This window comes from Spermophilus citellus, assembly GCF_964194105.1.
Source record: "Spermophilus citellus genome assembly, chromosome: 2".
NCBI classification, from domain to species: domain Eukaryota; kingdom Metazoa; phylum Chordata; class Mammalia; order Rodentia; family Sciuridae; genus Spermophilus; species Spermophilus citellus.
The window spans coordinates 238,934,256-238,957,524 of NC_138183.1; the positions used below are offsets into that span (position 1 = coordinate 238,934,256).

The window sequence follows — 23,269 nt, forward strand, 5'->3', positions numbered from 1 at the left end:
TTCTCTTGCCTTAATATAACATTATTTAATGTTCTTCACTAGAGTTTTAGGATTTTCTCTCTGGGTATTTTACATTTCTAGTGCTTTATATTTATAAAAAGTTTCTTACTGTTATACACACAATATTTTTCAGTTGTGCTTTCTAATCAGTGATTCCATTTGAAGTTTCTCATTATTTTGCTCATTATTTATTATTATTATTATTAGTGCTCATAAATGGTTTAATCCATTCATGGGTTAATGGATTAATAGACAATTGAGGAAGAATTGTAAAAGGAAGTCTTTGGCATGCTTGCTGTGCTCACCATGTGATGCTCTCTACCATGCCATGAGCGACAGAGAAGGCCACCACTAGGTGCTGTGCAGAGACCCAGGCCACACTTTTGGACTTTACAGCCTGCAGATTTGTGCACTAATTAACCTCTAATTTTTATGATGTTCCCAGTCTAAGGCATCCAGGTATAACAACAGAAAATGGACAAAGATATTCCCTAGAGCAAACATGAAAGCAACAAGGAACACAGGACCAGAAGTGGATCAGGGGGATTCCCCAAGAGGAAGAGCTATCAAAATGCAAGATAGGTAATAGAAATATAGGCTATTTACTTCAATGGCTCCCACATTCAGAATATCTTGCAGTGAATGAGAAAGATGTCTGGGCTCAAGGTCAGAAAGATTGGTTCTGAGTCCCAGAATTCACCACTTTTCTGTGTAATCTTGGGAAAATGACTATAGCTCTTAAATTCCACTTAAAATTAGTAAAATTAAATAAATTAAAATAATACAAAGTGTTACATTGCTAATATTTAATGGTAAATGAGTACTTACTGAAGAGTCTATTATAGATTGGTTTACACTGTCTTATGTGCTTAAATGAGCTGAATCAGAGCTAAAAATTATTGCTCCATTGCAGGCTTTTCACTATCTGATGTCCAGCACACTTGAATTGGATCTATGGCCAGTGCAAACAACGTGACTGAGTTAATCATCACTGGCCTTTTCCAGGATCCCGAGGTGCAGAAAGTGTGCTTTGTGTTGTTTCTCCCTGTGTACCTGGCCACCCTGGTGGGCAATGGCCTCATTGTTGTGACAGTCAGTGTCAGTAAGAGTCTGCGCTCCCCCATGTACTTCTTCCTTGGCTACCTGTCCCTGGTAGAGATAACTTACTCCTCTACGATAGTCCCTAAATTCATCACTGACTTACTTGTTAAGGTTAAAACCATCTCCCTGAAGGGCTGTCTGGTCCAGATCTTCTTTTCCCACTTTTTTGGGGTCACTGAGATCCTTTTGCTTATGGTGATGGCTTATGACCGCTATGTGGCCATCTGCAAGCCTCTTCATTACACGAACATTATGAGTCGTCAACTGTGTCACATGTTGGTGGCTGGTTCCTGGCTGGGGGGCTTCATCCACTCCATAATTCAGGTTCTCATCACCATCCCACTGCCCTTCTGTGGTCCCAATATGATTGACCACTATTTCTGTGACCTACAGCCTTTATTCAAGCTAGCCTGCAAGGACACCTTTGTGGAGGGGGTTGTTGTGTTGGCCAACAGTGGATTAATCTCCATCTTCTCCCTTGTTATCTTGGTATCCTCCTACATCATCATCCTGTTCAACCTGAGGAACCACTCTGCAGAGGGGAGGCGCAAAGCCCTGTCCACCTGTGCCTCTCACATCACAGTGGTCATCTTGTTTTTTGGACCTGCCATCTTCATCTACATGCGGCCCTCATCCACCTTCACTGTGGACAAACTGGTGGCTGTGTTCTACACGGTCATCACCCCCATGCTGAACCCCATCATCTACACACTCAGAAACGCAGAGGTGAAATTTGCCATAAGGAAGCTGTGGTCCAGAAAGGAGAACTCAGGGATGGGGACATGATAAATAATATGTGTATGATTTTTGTCTTTCTTGGAATGGATTTTAAGTTTTGTATGATTTTCAAGAATGGCAACAACAAATATAAGAACTTCATGTTATTGCTAGGACAATTCTCCTTAGTAACTAGGACTCCCTCGTATATTGGTATAATGGTCCAAGGACAGAGGTCAAATATTCTTGCTGAACCTCATGGAACTTGGTGATTCTCTGATATCCAATAATAGAATGGTTTGGGTAATAGGAGGGACAAATCAAATGTAAATACAAGAATAATATTTTGATGAATGTTTTGTAGGCTAAAATTACTTTCTTGCTTCCTTTTCTTCTTTTATTCTTCCTTCAATAGCAATTTTATATATTTGTGGGGGACAGTGTGACATTTCAATATATGTATACAACGTGTAACATTCAAATTAGGGTAAAAATATATAGATAAGATCAGACAATTATCATTTCTTGTGTTGGGTAAGCTGTCATTGTCTCTACTTGTTATCCATGAAATATTCATTAATTTGTGTCACTGAAAAAATAATTTGTGTCACTGAAAGCCATTGTACTGTGTGATAGAACTTTAGGAGCTATTTCTTCTATCTACCTGTATTGCTAAAAAGAGCTCATTGCTTGGGCTGAGGTTGTGGCTCAGCAGTAGAGCGCTTGCCTAGCACATGAGAGACCCTGAGTTCGATCCTCAGCACCACATAAAAATAAATAAATAAAATAAAGGTATTTAAAAATGACATCATTGCTTAAAATCTGTTCCTTTCCTTTTTTCCTCCCTTCCTCCCTCCCTTTGTAATTTCCCTCCTTTCTTTCCTTCTCCCTTTGTTCAACATCCTTCATTTTAACAACTTATACTTCACATAAAAGAAGATCATCCACAGGAATTAGTAGGGCATATTTGGGTATGAGAGTATAAATCTTTTTTCCTCTTCCAATATGGACAAGAGTATTTTTAAAATGTTCAATTCTTCTTGCTGGCTCTTGGCATCTAATACCATAGCCATGTGATCATGGTCATCAGAAAAGTCCCTAGAGTTCTTTTGACATGTTGACTCACAAGGTAGAATTGGGATGTCTCACGGTGTCCAACACTGATAAACAAAAACAATATCAAAATGGCATCAGTTGTACTTATCAATTGGGAAAAGTGAAGTCAAATTTATTCATAAAAAGGAATTTTTTTTACCTTATCTAGAAGTAGAAATCATAGAATGTTAGACAATATTTACTGCCCCAATTAGAGCATGAAGGTGGGGGTTATACTGTCCATGTGTTTTCAATCTAGAACCATGTCCCTTATTTTTACTCGCCATGGCACATTTATTTTTTTTTAAATGCTTGTTAGTATTTCTTGTTGAAGGGATATGAGAGTCTGGGTCTGTGCTGTTGTTTCACCTCTTGGGGTCTCCATGTCACTCACCCTCTCACATCATTGCGCACAATTTAGAGAGTATCACAGAATTGGCCAATTTTGGAATTCCACGGAGTGGCACTGAGTTTGCACTGCATCCACCAACCTTTTCTGAGGATCAGGTGAAATGCATGCATCCTCCCTGGAAGAGTGATGCAGCATCCTGGGTGTGCTAGAGGCCTTGAGGATCTTTCCCTTTCTCCTGTAGGCACTAGTTCCGAATGTAGGTGAGTAGTGGTTGTAAGGCCCCAGGAAATCTTCATTTTCCTTGGAGTCTCTGCTAATCATACCCATGGATGGCCATTATTAATCCCTGAAGAAATGCTGCTTGTTCTACCTGAAATGACTTCACCTTCCTTTTTATACATTTTTCAGATTGTATTAGTCAGCTTTCCACTGCTGTGATCAAAGTGCCTGACGACAACTTAGAGGAGGAAAACTTATTATGAGCTCATGGTTTCAGTGGTTTTATCCATGGTCAGCTGACTCATTCCATTGCCCTGGACCCAAGATGAGGCAGATCATCATGGCAGAAGGGCCTGGCAGAGAAAAATTGTTCCCCACATGGCAAACAGGAAGAAGAGACAGATTCACAGAGACACAGAAAAGGAATTAGGGACAAATATGATTCAGCTCACAGTGACTTATTTTTTCCAGCTACAATATATGTGCTTACAATTGCCACCCATTAGTCTGTTGAAATTATTTATCCACAAAATGGATTAATCCACTATGAGTTTACAACTCTCATAATCTAGTCATTTCACCTCTGTACATTGCTATATCACCTGTTACATCAATAGATTACTTAAGTATATGATGGTACACCCAGTCAATGAATACCATGAAACTTAAGAAAAAATGAGAGTTTTCCTAGTATCAATATTAAAAAAAATCTCCAATGAGCATTGTTAAATCAGTAAACAAGTTTTATCTCTCTTTATATAGCATGTTATTATTTACATAAAAGGTGGAGATAAATAAGAAACCACCTACTATACATGCGTTTGCTTAAAGAAACTCTGAAAAAATATAAGAAACTGAGAAAAGTAGGACAATGAGAGGATAAATGGAGACAAGAATGGAAAGAAACTTTTCACTTGTGTACCTGTTCATTTTGTTTATTCTTCAAACCTTATGAATATATTACCTGGGCACTAATTAAATTAAAATTTTAAGTAATTTTAAGGCAACATATGAATTTACAATAAGATATTGTAAATACAAAACTAATGGAATAAATCAGTAGAATACATAATTATAATTTATAAAACTGTAAGCTTCTAAAATTTTAATTTCTAAAAATTTTGTAAATAAGGCTAAAAACAAAACATTAGAACATCTGTCTTCACAAAAAAATCAAAGAATGCAAATTGTACAATGTTTTCCCCTTAATTTGCAAAATATTTAAAACTTGTATTGTAAAATAATTTGACTTACATAAATGTTGAAAAGTAGAAAGAATGCCTATTTTCCTTTAATCCAAATTCCACAAATATTAGTATTTTTCCATATTTTCATTGTCATTCATTCTTAACAAATAAAGATACAGTCAAAGGGATAGATATGAAATGAGCAGTATTTAAGAGGGTGGGTCCAAGTATTACTGGAGCACATGCCCACCTGGAAAAAATAAAAACTATATTACCCAGGCTTCTTTATAACTTTGAGGGGATATGTACTGATTTGGTTACTTCCTTTATAAGGTTGACAGGAACTTGGCATTGGGAATGGAGTTCCAACAGCTCTCTGGGGCCATGAGGTAAACACTGGAATGGAAGTTATTAAGGATGGAGAAACATGATAAAGAGAATGTTTCTACTCTGAATCTTTTTATTTTATTTTATTTACTTCTATCTTGTTTCAGATCCTGATCCTTGCAGGCAAAACCTAACCTAAACAACATTTGGACTCTAAAACTATATATTAGGAATAATGAATTCATATTTCATTGACTTCACAGGATTTCCATGAGACTCCAGTGAAGTAATAGATGTGAAATGGCTTTGGAATAATAATAACAAGGTATTATGCAAATATAAGGCATATCAATTACAATATTAACAAATCCAAATATGCCTTCCAGGTATATCCACACAGTTTGGAAAGTTGGTATTGTTTTACTGTGAGATAATGTGTGAATACCTCTTCTATGTCTATGTCTTAGTTATATCTCAATAATAAAATCCTCTCACTTCAAGGGACCACACATCTGACTTAAGCCCTTCCCAAATGATGAAGACAAATGTTGACACAATCTTGACCTTACTCATTCAGCAGCAATTGAGTGTCTATCATCTGTCATAGTGCCAACTGCAAAGTCACATGGAAAAGGGCACAGACACAAGATTTGGGGTGAAGAAGTGAGGCTGAAACTCAGTCTGACCCAAGTAAGTTTGGGTAACACTTGAGAAATCATGCCCAGGTGAAATGTTCCTCTTCTATACTTGGAACTATACTATTCTTTGCTTGAGAAAATAAAACCAAGAGTGAAGAGAAATAGCAACAGCAGTTGACTGATACTAAAACTCATCAAAAGAGAGTATATTTAATCCTTTTACATTCACTGTTTCCAAGAAATTCAAAGATACACAAAAAGTTTCAAACTCCATAAAATCTGCACCACAAATACATTGTTCATTATTGACCTCAACAAGACATAAGAACTACAAGTTTTATAAAGGGTTGATGGAAACATGTTTTGATAGATCAAAATTTCAGGACATTACTTATGTGGTAATTCACCCACATTAGCAAATTGCAATGTGAGGAATGAAATTGCAGTGAATTGGCCCCAGACCTTAAGTACAGGAATACATATGCAAATAGGATCCATTCTCTGTCCTCAAGGACTCTAAGGGTAGTTTGTCCCTGATTCCCAACTCCCAGGCATTCACATCCCAGCTCTGCCTTCTGTCCATCAGAGGGAGATGAAAACTGGGTCTGCTCTTAGGAAAACTGTGACGTTAGGACAACCATCCTGCTCTTTGCCTCCAATTTCCAGGACAAGGTTACAGAATCATGGAGTATTTCAAAGATGCTTATCTCAGGTTATCTAGTCATTCAGTGGTAGATTTGGATTTTATTCAGTCAATCTGGTGACAGAGTCAAATCTTAACTACCTTGCTATGCCCAGGTGTACCAATCTCCAAGAAACCATCTTACCAAACCTCCTATGGACAGCACTCCCTCCATCAAGGCAGACCCTGAGGTTGTTCTAATAGCAATATGCCCAGTCAGGGCAGAAACTCTGCCTCATCTAAGCCCATCATGTAATCCCAACATCATTTCCCAATGCTCTCTTTCCCAGCCTCCTTTTGCATGTAGGGTGACCTCATGACCTCTTTCTGCTAAAAAAAAAAAAAACCCTCAAATTTTGCTGAAACATTTCTCAGAATTATTTCTCAAAATAAGAAATGGGCCTTTCCCACTCTTCATATGAAGAAGATATGAAGCTTGAAGCAGCTGCCATTCTGCATCTTGCATCCTAGGATGACAACATAGAGAGCCAAGGAGGCACCAATCCATGTGCTGCAGTTATAGAATTAGGAAAACACCATCAAACCATTGATCTGCAAAGTTTTAATTTAGAAAACAAAACATGATTCTGTGGCTTTTTTCTGTAAAGGTAGATAATAAATATTTTTGCTTTGCAGACTATGCAGCCTCTGTCATGGCTGCTCAATTTCATGTAGCATAGAGATGAACACAGATAACAAGTCAAATATCAACATGGCTTCCTGGGACTCCTCCACGATAACACCGATAAGGAGAACTGGCCAAAACATGGACTTTGGTCTCCAAGTGCTGTGATAATTCCCCCTACCACTACATGTTAACCTCAGAGGTGAAATGAATACAGCCACGGTGACACTGCTGAGAGGTGACTGGGTGAAATTCCATTTCACATGATCCATTCCTAAATTCTAAACACTTTGAAGTGCTGACTATTGGAGAAGACATGGAAAGCATCCCAATGTGAACACAGTACCACATACAGATAGCTATGACAGGGTTTTAAATGGTACCATGGAGTTAAATTAACTCATTAGAAATACAACAAAATGAATAACAGGTGAACTTTTGCTCTACTCCTTCATGGTTGACTGAAATCAGATTGCACTTTTATTCTATCCTTGACTTCACTTTTTTGCCCCACAACTTCCTAATGGCATTTTTCACCTCTGCGTTTCTTAGTGTGTAGATGATGGGGTTCAGCATGGGGGTGATGACCGTGTAGAACATGGCCACCAGTTTGTCCACAGTGAAGGTGGATGAGGGCCGCATATAAAGGAAGATGGCAGGTCCAAAAAACAAGATGACCACCATGATGTGAGAGGCGCAGGTGGACAGGGCTTTGTGCCTCCCCTCTGCTGAGTGGTTCCTCAGGTTGAACAGGATGACGATGTAGGAGGACACCAAGAAGAGGAAGGAGAATACAGAGAACAATCCACTGTTGATGAACATAATAATGCCAACCACAAATGTGTCTGAACAGGCGATCTTAAATAAAGGATGAAGGTCACAGAAATAATGGTCAATGACATTGGGACCACAGAAAGGCAGTGGGATGGTGATAAAAATCTGAATAATGGAGTGGAAAAAGCCCCCCAGCCAGGAACCAACCACCAGACGGTGGCACACAGGACGGCTCATGATTGCTGTGTAGTAAAGGGGTTTGCAGATGGCCACGTAGTGGTCATAGGCCATCACGGCAAGCAGTAGGGTCTCAGTGACCCCAAAGAAGTGGAAGAAGAAGATCTGGGCCAGACAGCCCTTCAGAGAGATGGTTTTGACCTTGGCAAGTAAGTCCGTGATGAATTTAGGGACCACAGTAGAGGAGTAACAGATCTCCACCAGGGACAGGTAGCCAAGGAAGAAGTACATGGGGGAGTGTAGTCTCTTACTAACACCGACTGTCACAACAATGAGGCCATTACCCACCACCGTGGCCAGGTACATGGGGAGAAACAACACAAAGAATTGTCTCTGCACCTTTGGGTCCCGGAAAAGGCCTGTGATAATCAACTCAGTCATGTTATTTGCACTGGCCATGGATTCTGTTCAAGTGTGCTTGATGCCTGCAATAAAAAAAACAGTGATTGTAACACAAACTCATCCCATTTGTACCACTTTAGAGAGTGAAAACCAGTTTACTACATGCTTATTACTCAACCATTCATTTAGCCCCTTATTACTCAAGTAAATACTTGTTTGTCCAAGCTAGTTTGAGTTGGTGGCTGTGTCTGAAAGCAAAATTCCTAAGATGGAAACACGGGTGAAACAAAACTCAGTTAAATCAGACACAGAAAGACAAGTACCACAGGATCTCTCTCATATGTGGAAATTAAAGAAAAAAAAAAGATTCTACCTTAATGTAGAATAGTGATTACTTGGAAATTGGAAATGGAGTAGGGAGACGACTGGATTTGATTAGTGCACAGTGTATGCATGCGTTTAAATATCACAATGAACTCCATTAAAATGGACGATTAAGATATGTTAATCAAAATAAAGTAATATAAGCATTTTAGACTACTAGCAACAAGAGAGTTCAAATTAAATTACTATTAGAAAACACAACTGACAAATATTACATGTCCAATTGGTAAGAAATTTTTAAAATACAAAAGCTTTAAAATGTGAAATGCACATAAAGAAAAAACCATAAAAATCTACTGAAGGATATTAAACAACAAGTGAATTAATGGAAAAGCATATTATATCCATCACACAAAAGATTTAATCATGTTTTTCAATAACAAAACTCAATGACTTATGTTCTAATTCCTCCTAATTTAAATTTTCCTAATCTAAAAATACATGCATTGTTTCATTGCTATTTTGTTGTCAAGAAAAATCAAGAGTGATCTTTCTATGTGATATGACAAAATTTTTCCAAAGTTATGTGCATTAAAAATTCTAAAACCACTAAAACATACTAAAAGAGATTAATGATGTTAGGTTTCCTTTCAAATGTTGCTTTTTAAAGTGACTACAAGTTAAAGACTAAGGGAAAGATGATTATGTAAGTTTTTAAATTGAAAATTATGTATGAGAATTAATTATATAAAAGTATAAATAGGATATACTGTTCAAGATATGATGTTAAATCAATTGCTATGCCCTTTGGGGAAGAAATGAAATTTGATGACCAGACTTTCACTCCTATCAAAAAAAGTATGAATTAAAGAATTAAAAATAAAAATTTAAAATTTAAAAAAACACAAAGAGGACTTGGTGATAATAATATGGAGGTAGAAAGACCTTTAGAAATCTGACATAAATGATAGTAGATAATATTTGACTATAAAAAACCTAAAACTTTTGAAGAAAGTCAAAAAAGCATAAAAAAGTCATTATTCAAATGATAAAATCAGAAAAATGCTAAAATATTTATGAGAAGACTCAAAGTCCACTATTTAAAAAATCTTTCATATCTATAAGAAATGTTCATGCATCCTGGTGGAAAATGAGCAAAGGTTATGAACAGGAAAATCATGAAAGAGTAACAAGATCAATACACATATGCAAGAACATTCAGCTTCATGAATAATCAAACAAATATCCACAAAACATAACAAATACCACTTTTAATATAAGTAACAGATGGTTCTTGGAAAGTTAGTGAGGATAAGTTAGCGCACATTAGGGTTGGTGTGAGACTCATATTCTATGGCAGAACTAAAGATCAGTAAAAGCATACTGAATAGCAAACTGATAGTGTAAATCAAATATAAACATACATTCTACCTCCAATAACATATCCCAGAAGGCACTGGTTAAGTGTTGGAGGCATAGATGTGTGGGACACCTCAGACTGACTTTGGATGCACCTTTTTTCCAATCCACATTCAGAAGTGTTGCCTAGGTAGCCTGAAATCATCTGAGCTGGGAATATATGCACATTGAAAATCAGCAAACACTTCAAAGAAGAACTATTTCTTAAGAAAAGCCCATTATTAAACTGTTTTAGTAAATGTTTTCATTGCTATGATCAACATACCTGACAAGAACAGCTTAGAGGAGAAGAAGTTTATTTTGGCTCACAGTTTCAGAGGTTTGGTCCATGATTGGTCAACTCCATAGCACTGGCCCAGGACTGAGGCAAAACATCAGGATAGAAGAATGCAACAGAGGAAAGCAGCTCAGGACATGGTAATCAAGAAGAAGAGTGAGGATCCACTCATGAGGGACAAAATATAAATCCCCAAATAATTCCCCCCACCCCATGATCTACTTCCTCCAGCCACACCTGCCTACAGCTACTACCCAGTTAACCTCTGAATCATTTGGAATCTCATCTAGTTGTTTACCTTTGAACATTCTTGCATCATCTCAAACATGAGCTTTTGGGAGACACCTCATATCTAAACCATAACATTCCACCCTGGCCTTAAAAAACTCATGCCCATTTCACACTACATATATAGTTCTTTAACTGTTCCATTATTACCCCCAAATCCAAGTCCAAAGTCTCCTCAAAGACTGAAGACAAACTCATGGATATTTTCCCCTGTAGAGAATAAAAGCAAGTCACATATATCCAACACATAATGGCATAGAAACATTGCCATTGACAAGGGAGAAATAAGGGCATAGAGAGAAGGGATGGGACCAAAGAAAGACCAAAATTCAGCTGAGTCCTGTACCCTATGACCAGCATCTAGAACACATAGCATTGTGTTGTTCTCTCCAAAAGGCCTATGTAGCTCCTCCCCTATGACCTTGCTGGTTGCAGCCCACATGGTCTCTTGCTTGGCTCATTCCTGTTTGAATCCTGCAGCTTTGTTCCACACTACTGGTATCTCTTAATCTTAGGGTTCTCCACATGGTAGCCTTGGATTCATTCTCACATCCTCACAATTACATTCTTGGGGCCTACCTGCAGAGCTTTCAACTCTGCTACACTTTTCCTGGCCTCCCAGGTCTTCCTTAGAAATATCAGTGGACGCCTTCATGACCCCCTATCTCCAGCATCCTGCATTGCTGCAGAACGAGGACCACATGGTTGATGTCAAGGTCTGCCACCATTTCAAATAGTAGTCAGTCCTCCTGGAACCCTCATTGCAGAAGCTTCTAAATGTCTGGGTGACTGAGCACAGTGAGACAACTTCCTAGCCATCCTGGGCAAGCAGTGTGCCCCTGTAGTCTTTTCTCAGAGGAATTATTACTTTTATACCCTTGAACCTGGGATGGGTGTCCTCTTGCCAATTCCTGAGATGTCCTCAAGTCACCATTCCTACTGTTTGTGTGCAAACTACTTAGCACCTATTTAGAGATTCTAATTGTCTTTAACAACCACAACTATCTCAGCCCAAGTTTTACTTGCACTGTTCTGTCCAAACTGCAAGTTTCTTCTCCTGATTATCACAGTAACCTTAGCTAAAAGCTACCAGCAATATCCATAGCACTACCTGACTGCTGTGCTTCCTTGAAATTTCCTCCAACAAATTAGTTTGTTACCTTTAAATTCAGCCTCATGTCTCAAGATATGGGACAATATAGACAACTTCTTTGTCAGAATGTAACATGAATGGCTCTAGTCCACTTTCCAATAGAGTCCTCCTTCTCCCAAATCTCATGAACCAGTCTGTAGTGTTCATAGTCCTATTGGCATTCTGGTCTTTTGAGCTTCCACCAGAATCACCCATTCTAAAACTTTCCCTACTTGTATCTTTTTTTTTTAACCTTTATTTTATTTATTTATTGCTTTATGTGGTGCTGAGGATTGAACCCAGGGCCTTGAACATGCTAGGTGAACACTCTACCTCTGAGCCACTACCCCAGCCCGACTTGTATCTTTAACTCTTTAAAATTCAGTCCTCAAACCAAAAACAAAGGTTTCTGATCCATGTGACCAGGTTAGTGACAGCATTGATCACACTCATGGTACCAATTTGTCTTTTGGGAATTTGGTCAGTTTGTATTGCTGTGACCAACATATCTGGCGCTAAAGTTTTCTTTGGCTCACAGTTTCAGAGGTTTGGTTCCATGGTTGGTCAACTCCATAGCTCTGGATCCAGGGTGAGGCAGAACGTCACGGGGGAAGGATTCAGCAGAGGAAAGAAGCTCAGTACATGGTAACCAGGAAGAAGAGAGAGGGCTCCACTTACTGGAGACAAAACAAAAACCTCAATGTCACACCCCCACTCTATGACTTTCTTCCTCCAGACACATTTTATCTGCCTACTCCTACCATTCAAGAGACATTAGGCACATACAGGTGGGCCCTTCCACTATCCTTCTTCTCTTAAATGAAATGCAGCAGAGAACACACTTTCTGCCCAGCCTCTGTCTTTGGGGTGCAGTCTGGATCCTCTGTTGGGTGGGTCCAGTGGTGCCATGACTGGGTGTGCATGTTTACCTAATTCTGGGATGAGTTTTAGGAAGGTCCCTTGTGACTGATGTAACCCACCATCTCAATAATTGTCTTTATAATCAGTAACAAAGGCTATATTTTTCCCAAAGTGACTTATTTCCAAATTAGTTAGCATTCATATAAGGAAGAGATATGTTAAGTTTCTCAAAAGTCCTAAAATGATATCTCTCTTAATTGGTTTAAAGCAGAAAAAATTAAACAACCCGAATATATATCAAAGGTGTAGGCTTTTCTGTCTACCAATAAAGGAGTATAGGCTTTTCTGTCTACCCATAAAGGAGTCATAGCTGTTTCATGTTTTAGACAGAATGTCTGCTACAGGGGAATTAAGAGGAGTGGCACCTGGTGGAAGAAAAGGAAATCAGACATTCATGGAAGCAGAAAGAAGTTTTTTAACCAAGAGCTAATGGTTTGTGAAAAGATCAGTTCAGCAGAATAATCACGTTGAAACCCATGGTCAACACAAGCAGCATTGTTCATCACTATTGTGTGCCCTGACCACGAAGGGCAGTGATGGGTTACCAGGCACCCCAAATCACTACGAATAACTCATCTGCTTGGAAAATCAAGTCAGTGAATGAGTATAATTCGTGAGATCCTTAGAAATCACCTTTCAACACATCTCACGCACAAGCCCAGGGAAAGGGCAGACAGAAGTTAGGGTTACAGCTGATGGGACTAAGTGGTGAGGTCTCAAGAGATCAACAGGCAAGTGTTGTTGATACTTGGGTGACTCTGTTGTGCTCTAGCTGCCCAGCCTTCTAGCTTCTATATCAGTTACGATTTGTGCCTTCCATTCATTTCCACCACCCAACTGGCCATTTCATCCCATTAATTTAACCACTGCACCACCATCCCTGGGTGCCCTTTTGTGCCCATTCCTGCTGCCATCCCCTTTCTCACAGTCAGCTATGCCTAAATTGCCAAAGCCTTAGTCTCCAGATGGGCCCTCTCCATCCCACACACTCCACCTAGAAAATTGTCACCCACACTGTTCTTTCTCCAAATCACTCCATGACTTAAGAATCACCAGGGAAACCCCGTATTACTCACTTTTAGTGACTTTCACATTCTGAGCCATCTCAAAAATTCACCCTTTTACCCACTCAACTTCAACTCCCTTCTATTCAAGTCAGGGTCCTCTCCCCAGCCCACAAGACCACCCTGCCCATTCCCACCACAGAGCCTCCCTTCACCCGAAATGCCCTCTCCTTATCCCTTCAAATCTGCCAGTCTTGCAAGCCCAGAATACTCCAGTGTGCTTAGTGAGGCTCACCATAACCACTCCAATGCATATGAATCTTCTCTGAGAAAACTGGGAAAAATACTTTAGTCATTTTTCTTAACTACTAATCTGATCATGTCATTTCTCTGCATAACACTGAATAAGACTCACTCATTTTCCATAGCAGTCGTCCTAATATGCTTAGCAGGGAGTTCCACCTTCTTGTTGAACTATGACATGCCTTTGCAAGCTATTGTTCCTCCCCAGAAGAACACTATGCAGCTTTTTCCTAAACCAGGATGCCTTCTCTTCCTTCTTTCTAGATTGCATGAAGAAACTCACCACATAAGGTTCTTATAGTACTCTACTGTGCTTCTTTTTAAGCAATTAATAGATTGTTCTGTGAATGTAGTTTCTGTGTCTGTATTTTCTACTATGAAACATTATCATATTATTCAACATTTTAAAATATTTTTCTTAAATCTTTATTTTTATTTTCAGTTTTGACTCATAGTGATAACTAGCATTTTCATAGTGCTTACTACATACTACATATTTATACATACTATGTATGCGTCAATTCACTTATGTTTCATAACAAAACTATAAGATACATATTATTATTTGTCCTACTTTTTTCTTATTAAAAAACAGAAACAGAGAAGAGACTCAAATTTCCTACAGTTACACAGCAGTGCTTCCAGGATATGAAACTATGCAGCCCAAGCTAAGATTCTGTGCCTTTTAAAGAGTAATGCTGTATCATTTGTAGGAATAGGCCATATAACTAACACAACAGTGAAAGGTTCAAATGAAATATGACAGATTGTTAGAAGCCGGAAGTACCTTTATTTGCCTACATAAACTCAATCTGTTTTTGACCCATTGGAGGAATTAAGTAAGTGTACCTTAAACAATCTGAGAAATCACTCAGAGATAAGAGGAAAATTACAAACAGTCCAGGTTTTCTAGGTTTCATCCCAAGAGGGGGAATACCTGATAGCCTTCCTCTTTGAAAGCTATCCTTTCCTTTTCCATCACATCTTTCCTATGTTCATTCCTCTGTCTGCCACCCCTCATCCCCATTTACTTGCTCCCACCATGTCTCCAACATAGTGGTGAGAAATGTTTCCTTTCCCCCCACAATGCTGCCTCACTCAGAAACCAGGGAGTGGAAAGGTGATCAGCATAGATAGAAGCCACAACCAACACACCAGTGAGTAGAATATATGTCAGGGGACCTGCTGTGCATCACACCAGAGCATAATAACAGGATGCGGACAACACCCAGAGAAAGACAGGAGAGTCTTGATGCACTCTTATGACTGACCCAAGTGAAATAGTGGAATCTCTACCCCAATCATGGCTCTCCCTTGTAATTGCTAAATAATGCCCACAGAACCCAACAATGTAAGGGGCTTTCAAAAGTATCAAGTTTTATGCTGTGCATATTTTACTGAAATAAAAATTATCAATTTAATTTATTTTTCCCTACCCCACCCAAGATCATCATACCTGATACCCTCATTTCACACATGAACTCCTATGGCTGTAAGAGAAAATTTAAGTTACCCAACACCCTACAGCTGTTTAGAAATTTTGCACCTCATTTCTAGTCACATTATCTACCTTTAGGTCAACAGAGCTGGTGTGGCTTTGTTCTGCCTTGGAACAAGGAAATAGACCAGATGGATCTCAAATATACTCAAGTGTCTCAGCATGAAGTTAGCCACTCTGCTGGAACTTAATGACCTATTCTGGTTTGGGGAAAACTTGGATGGGAGGGAGCATTGGATCCCTCCCTGAAAATTCTGACACTTCAGCAAATAAGTTCTCTGGGCTAATCTTACCATCCAGCACATTTCTCACTGAGGAACCCAGTAGACAAAGCCTCAGCTAAACCACTCTAAGGGTGGTACTGAAAAGAGTTTACAGAGGTATCCCTTCTCTTCATAGATGAGGTGAGAGAGGCTAAGAGAGGTTGTCTTCCCCAAAACACACTCCAGTCATTTCCAACTTAGGCTGTCTTCTGATGGTATTGGGTGGGAGTTGCTACTGCAATTGAAGGATAAGGTTCATCCCCAAGGACAAGCCACCAGCTGTCCTGAGAGCTTTTGGAAAACAAAACAAAAAAAATGGTGTCTAAGATAATCACAAAGAAAGAACTAATCAGAAGATCTATTTCAGGGTTAATATTTGGATTTATAATTATTTTTTAAGCAACAACAACAACAACAACAACAAAGCCATGGGAATATCAAACCCAGAGATCTTGAGATCCTGTTTTGAAGTAGAAATCCTACCCACCCACATAAAGTCCAAAGGTTGTGATTAAATGGTGAGAGCTTTGAACTATTATAATAAATTAAGTTACATGCTATAACCAAGGGACCAACTCCCCTGCTGAATTTCTTTTCTCTACAGTGAAACTTTGACAAATTACCTATGACTTCAGGAAAGACTCAATTGTTTCAATTACTTGGTAAAATTAACACAATTTTTATACTCAATAACAAAGAATTAAAAGAAGAATGTTGAAATTAGGACAGAAACAGGCTTTTGGCCTAGACTTGCCTACTGAAAATAAATGCAATAATAATAACAATGAGAAAGATGGTCCCTGGGCACTGGGTCTGGTTCAGTAGTTGACCATCTGACTATAGTCATGGTGTTTTACCTCCCCACTTCTCACTCCCCCCTGTTTCTACTTCTATATAAAATGACTGCATTTGCCTAGCTTATCTTCCTATTCTCACATTCATATATTTATGCATAATATTTATGTATGAAATTACCCAGTCTCTCTGTGTCTTCATCTCTCTATAGATGATAGTGGTCATAAGCATGCAATATTTTTATTATTATAATTGTTAGGACATATTAATTGTACAAAATAATGAGAATCATTGTGACTATTTTATATATACATATAACATACTTTGATCATGTCCATCATCTTGATTTTCTCTCCTCCTTCCTCCCAGTTCCCCTCCTCTTCCTCAATAGCTCCCCTTCTAGGAGAACAGTAGAGTAGAGCAAGTGGATCAGGGGAGGGAGATGGGAAGGGAAAGGGAAGGTACTGGGAAATGAAACTCTTCAAATTATCTGCATGGATAAATATGTCACAATGAATCCCACTGGTATAAATAAGTATAATGCAACAATAAAATTTTTAAAAATACTTCCCCTTCTCTTTCATGTCATTCCTCTTTAAATTTCTTTTCTAAATTCCATATTTGAGAGAAAACATGATACTTGTCTTTTTAAGTCAGGTTCATTTCACTTAACATGATAATCTCCAGTTCCATCCATTTTCCTACAAATGATATCACTCTTTTTATGGCTGAATAATACACCAGAGTGTGTTTGTGTGTGTGTGTGTATGTGTGTGTGTGTGTGTGTATGTGTGTGTGTGTGTGTGTGTGTGTGTGAGAGAGAGAGAGAGAGAAAGAGAGAGAGAGAGAGAGAGAGAGAGAGAGAGAGAGACATATCTATTCATCTGCTGATGAGCATACAGGATGATTCTAAGACGTGGCTATCGTGACTTGTGCCATGACAAATGTGAGAATGTAGGTTTGATTATTGCATGTTGACTATGATTCCTTTAGATATATATGGAAGTTATGTCTAGATTGTAAGGTGGATCAATTTTTAGTTGTTTGAGGAACTTCCATTCTGTCTTCCATAGCAACTGCATTCTCGCCTTTCTCATTTCTTTTAGAATCCCCATTCATCATGCCCATGGATGACCATTATTAATCCCTGAGAAAATGCTATTGGTTCAGCTTAGAATGACTACCTTTCTTTTCCATATGCAAAATTCCGTACACATCTTTTAGACTGCATCAGTCAGCTTTTCATTGCTGTGACCAAAGTGTTTGTCAAGAACAATTTAGAGGAGGAAAAGTTCATGTTGAGCTCTTGGTTTCAGAGGTCTCAGTCCATGATCAGCTGGCTCACTTTGTTGACCTGGTCCTTGAGATGAGGCAGATTATCATGACAGAAGGTCATGGCAGAGGAAAGCTGCTCCCAAATGGCAATCAGAAAGGAGAAAGAGGAGAGAGAGAGAGAGAGAGAGAGAGAGAGAGAGAGAGAGAGAGAGAGAGAGAGAACCAGATAGTCCAACCCTGCCCCCAGTGACCTACTTCTTCTAGTCACAACCCACCTGTACATAGTTACCACCCAGTAGTCCATTCAGATTATTAATTCATCAGATGGTTTAATCCCCTGATCGTGTTATAGCTCTCATAATCTAACATTGCTACATCACCTAATATCTGAGCTTTTCAGGGGACAGTTCCTTGATCCAAACCATAATGGGCTAGGTGATAATCATCTCCCTCATCAGGCCTTCTCTGACCTTCATCCTCCTTGGGTAGAATATCATCTGATTCCCAAGGTCATTTTTCACTTACATGACATCATTGCCCCATCAATTTGATTGTAATTGTTTTATAAGTGTTTCTTTTTCATTAGACTGAAAGTTCCCAAGGGCAGAATGATCCACTGTCCCTCTTCTTGGCAGGTCCAAATATCTTGCACATAGTCCGTGCTTCATAAGCACCAGTTGAGTAAGCACCCTTGAGGCCTCTGCCCGATCCTTGATAAATCAACTCTCACAGATTCTTCCCGAGCAGTGCCATGGTGGGCAGCACATTGCTTTCTGTAAAAATTGTAAGAGCTCAGTCTCTGAATTTCAATACCCTGTTTCAATTGCCTGTCAGTCACATTCCAAGATCCTAGTTACCTAAATTCTGTTACCAGCTGTTTTTGTACAAATTTAATAAGATTGTAGTATGAACTTCATAAGATTATTCTGAATATTAAATAAGATAACATGTTTTTAATGCTTTTAAAAAGACTGTGGCATCGGACTGGGGTTTTAGCTTAGTGGTAGACAGCTTGCCTAGCATGTGTGAGGCACTGGGTTTGATCCTCAGCACCACATAAAAATAAAGGTATTGTGTTCATCTACAACTAAAAATATTTAAAGAAAAAGACTGTAGCATAGAGATAATGGTACTCAATAAATACACAATCATCATCATTGTCATTAGTGTTGATCTTTAATTTATTTTTGTTTAATAATTACATCCCTGTTCACATATTGTTCTCTTTTCCCCCCGTAGATATACTTAGAATAGCTTTTGATTCTATTTCCAAAGCTTTCTAGCCCTAATTGGCAGTCCAATCCTTGTGTTTTGAGACTTTTTTTGGCTAAACATTATTTTCTGCTTAATTGGTTTCAAGTGTGTAACAGTACCTGACACAACATGGTATTAATTTAATGTGTGTTAAGTGGATATTCACTTTGAAAAGACCTCAACATCATCTCTTATTGTAAATGGTTTAAAATCCTGTTAATTTATATTTTAAAACACTTGGTACAAAACTGAACACAGTCGAGGCACTGTCCTATTCTCTGGGTACCTTGTTTGCATTAATGAGTGCTAGGATTTTAGGATGCAGGCTGAGATAGGGGTCTTAGAGAGAGAGACTGAACACCATTAAGAAACTCTGAGTAGCTTGGACTTGCACAGACTGATAATGTCTTCTCTAACGAAACAGTGAACATTCTTTGGGATTATCTTGCCTACTGAGGGTTGAGAGGTGGTAGGTCTATTGAGAGCTAATTACTCACATTGTTACTGTCTCACTTGAAAAAACATAGAATTAAATGAAGCATTTTTACTGTTTTGAGGACCAGGAAAGGTTGTAAAAAATTGAAAAATGTCTTCACAAGTCACAGAAATATTAATGGTCTAAATATACCATTTAGCATTTGAGAACTCTTAATGATTACTTTTGTCACAGTTTAAAAAATTTATTATTTAGAAAATGAATCTTAAACAACTCTGGAAGGAAGCTTGGTAGGCTGTAGTAAATTGCTCACATTAATTATTTGTATCCTTTTAGATGTAGGTTGAAATGCAAATAATAGAGGAGAAAAAAAATAGCAAGGTATACATCAAATCACCAAGCACAGAGGTAAAAAGGGCATCACTGATGGAGATGTTCCATACTGTGCTATCTAATATGGGAGTGGCTATTCAGCACTTGCAATGTGACATTGAGGAACTGCATTTTAAATTTCATTAGACTTTAGCAAGCTCCAATTTGAATAGTCACATATGGGTACCAAACCGGACAGCAGAGGTCCACAGGCTTTCAAGTGTTAAATTCTGCTTCAAATTTGTAGCTGTCACTCAGAGTTGGCACAAGACTGATGCTGTCCTAGTGTCCTCATGGTCCTGTGACTGACCTCCTCTAACCTCAGGCTTTTCCTAACCATCTCTTCTAATCCACTCTCACATGGTCACCCACTCATACCCCAACCCCCGACACAGGTGCCAGGGTGGCTGGAGACTATAGCCAGTCAGCTCTCCCCCTTGCTGTCTCTACCCTTGTTTCAGGAGTGGACTTGAGGTCTGTGTGAATTCCTGCCTCATGATTAGCCACTTCATAGAATGACCTTTTGTAGCAATAGATGGAACTGACCATTTCCTCCTTGAAATAATAGCTTCCCTTATTTCCCATGAAACCTTAACCCTGGATTTCTTTCCTACTGGCCACTTACTGTGCTATCTTTCAGTCTCTAAAGACCTCCCACCAAATGCTGTGGTTTTCAGTAACATTCCGGTGTTGATGACTCTCAAACTGGCAGCTCTAGCTTGGACCTCTTCCCTGAACTTTCATTCAGATAGTCGACTCTCCAGTCAACAACTTAGTTGGGATTTTTGAAATGAAAATTCATTGAACTTACCCAGAACTGAAATCTGACCTTCCCTGCTCCCTACTTCACGATGGTCATTTTTGTCTTATGAAATGGTTGCTGAATCTAAAACACTGGAGGTATCCTGGATTCCTCTCTCTTTTTCAATCAAGACATCAACAAATCCTGTTACTTCTACTTCATAATGTGTCCAGAATCTGACCACTTCTTAAATCTTCATTTCTGTAGTACCAGTCTCCTGGTTGGACTATTGTAATGATCTCCCAATTGGTTTTCCTGTATTTCCTATGCCCTTCATTCTTGACAAGACAACAGCCAGAGATCCTCACATGAGATGGTTTGTCCTTACTACCTTTATATAAAATGGTACCCACCAGCTTTTCCTGTTATACTTAATGTGTTCTTCTTTAAAAAATTGATGCTTATTAATGATACAGAAATGTGAGTTTCATTGTGGCATATTTGCACATACATAAAAACATGATTTGACCAATTTCCCCACCCAACAGCTCTCTTCCCCACTCTCCCCTTCTCCCTCCTCCTGATCCCTTGCCTTTACCCTACTAGTTTCTTCTAATTCCTTGGAGGTCCTTTCCCCCCTGTTTTTTTTTTTCCTTCGAATTTTCCACGTATGAGAGGAAACGTGAAACTTTTCTCTCTGAGTTTGATTATTTTGTTCTAAACAATGGTCTCTAGTTCCATCCACTTTCCTGCAAATATCATAATTTTGTTCTTCGTGGCTAAATAAAACTCCACTGTGTGTATCTACCACACTTTCTTTATCCATTCATCTGTGTTTGGACCCCAGGCTGATTCCATAACTTAGCTCCTGGGAATTGTGCTACAATAAACTTGGGTATGTCTGTATCTCTAAAATATGCTGACTTTAATTACTTTGTGTAAGTCCTGAGGAGTTCACTCCTCGTCTTTTGAGGAAACTCCATACTGATATCCATATTGGTTGCAATCATTTGCAATTCCACCAACAGTATAAGAGTTCCTTGTCTCTTTCATCCTTATCAACATTTATTATTATTTGTTCTTTTTAAATCACCTTTTGTGCCAGTGTTCAATTCATACATCAGTAGGCACTAGTGATTAGTCTATTATCATATCATCTTTTAGCGGTTAGGTATGTCAGTGACATGCATCACAAAATTAAATATACAATTAATATTCAAAGGTACTGCAATAAATAATTATTATAGTAATTACCAAGGTTAAAATTAAAGCATTTTAATCAAATAGCTTTCTTGGGTTCCTATATTTTCTTTGTATTCTTACTGCTTACCATTCTAACGGAAATGAGATGGAATCTCAGTGTAGTGTTTATTTGCATTTCCCTGATGACTAAAGATGTTGAACATCTTTTTTTTCATGTAATTATTGACCATTTGAACTTCTTTCTTTTGAGAAGGCTCTGCTCAGTTCATTTGTTCATTATTGATTGGGTTATTTGTATCTTGATGTTGAATATTTTGAACTTTTTATATATTCTGGGTATAAATCCTCTGTTGGAGAAGTAGCTGGCAAAGATTTTCTCAAATTCTTTTGATTGCCTTTTTTTCTCTTTTAATTCTCTCTTTTTTTGTGCAGAAGTTTTTTAGTTTGATGCCATTCCATTTATTGATTCCTTTATTTCCTGATGTATGGGCATCTTAATCAGGAAGTCTTTGCTTGATCTTATATTTTGAAGTATTTCCCCTACATTTTCTTCTAACAGTTGCAAATCTTCTGGTCTTATAGTTACATTTTGATCCATTTTGAGTTTAGTGTTTTACAGGGTGATAGGTAGGGATTTAGTTTCATTCTTCCATATGATTATCCAATTTCCCAGTACCTTTGTTAAAGAAGTTGTCTTTCCTTTAGTCCCTTTGTAAATAAATAGATGACTGAGTTGTGTAAGTTTGTTTCTGTGTCTTCTATTATGTTCCATTGGTCTAGGTGTCTTTTTATGCCAGTACACAAACAGTACAGAGCCATAGTAACTAAAACAGCATGTTACTAGCATAAAAGACACCATTTTCCTGCAAATAACATAATTTTGTTCTTCATGGCTAAATAAAACTCCACTATGTGTATCTACCACACTTTCTTTATCCATTCATCTGTGTTTGGACCCCAGGCTGATTCCATAACTTAGCTCCACAATATTGGGTATTGTGATTCCTCCAGTACTGCTCTTTTTGGAAAGGATTGCTTTGTGTATTCTGGGTCTTTTGCTCATCCATATGAATTTTAGAATTGTTTTTTCTAGTTTGTGAAAAATGTCATCCATATTTTGATGGAGATGGCCTGAATCAAATTGGTAAACTTTGGTAATATTAATAATATTAATATTAATAATTAACATCATTAATTCTGCCCATCCATGAACATGGAAGGTCTTTCCATCCTCTAGCATCTTCAGTTTCTTTCTTTAATGTTCTCTAAATTTCAGAATAGAGGTCTTTTACCTTCTTGGCTAGGTTTAATCCTAGGTGTTGTGTTATTTTTTGAAGGTATTGTGAATTCTGGGATCATGTTCCTGATTTCTGTCTCAGCAGATTCATTGTTGGTATGTGGAAAAGCTGCTGATTTTTGCATGTCAATTTTATATCCTGATACCTTTATGAATTTGTCAATCAGTTC

The 23,269-nt window shown here is 38.3% G+C and overlaps 2 protein-coding genes across 3 annotated transcripts in view; one reads left to right on the top strand and one right to left on the bottom strand.

The window, feature by feature from the left end:
• Window positions 1-954: 954 nt before the first annotated feature.
• LOC308641807 (olfactory receptor 4B1) lies at window positions 955-1,887 on the top strand (the record flags this gene model as incomplete). The annotated part of the gene is made up of 1 exon (XM_081280397.1): window positions 955-1,887. The coding sequence occupies one exon, from the start codon at window positions 955-957 to the stop codon at window positions 1,885-1,887; it is 933 nt and encodes a 310-aa protein (XP_081136523.1).
• Window positions 1,888-7,423: 5,536 nt separating this feature from the next.
• The window catches only part of LOC308639349 (olfactory receptor 4B1-like), a gene marked incomplete at both ends in the record, with an annotated part of 70,573 nt that continues 54,727 nt past the window's right edge, over window positions 7,424-23,269 (bottom strand). The window contains one exon of one of the 2 annotated variants that reach the window (XM_081277618.1): window positions 7,424-8,214. In XM_081277618.1, the coding sequence (XP_081133744.1) occupies window positions 7,424-8,214 (791 nt within the window). The remainder of the gene's footprint in view (window positions 8,215-23,269) is intronic. The other variant, XM_081277617.1, reaches the window with a different exon arrangement.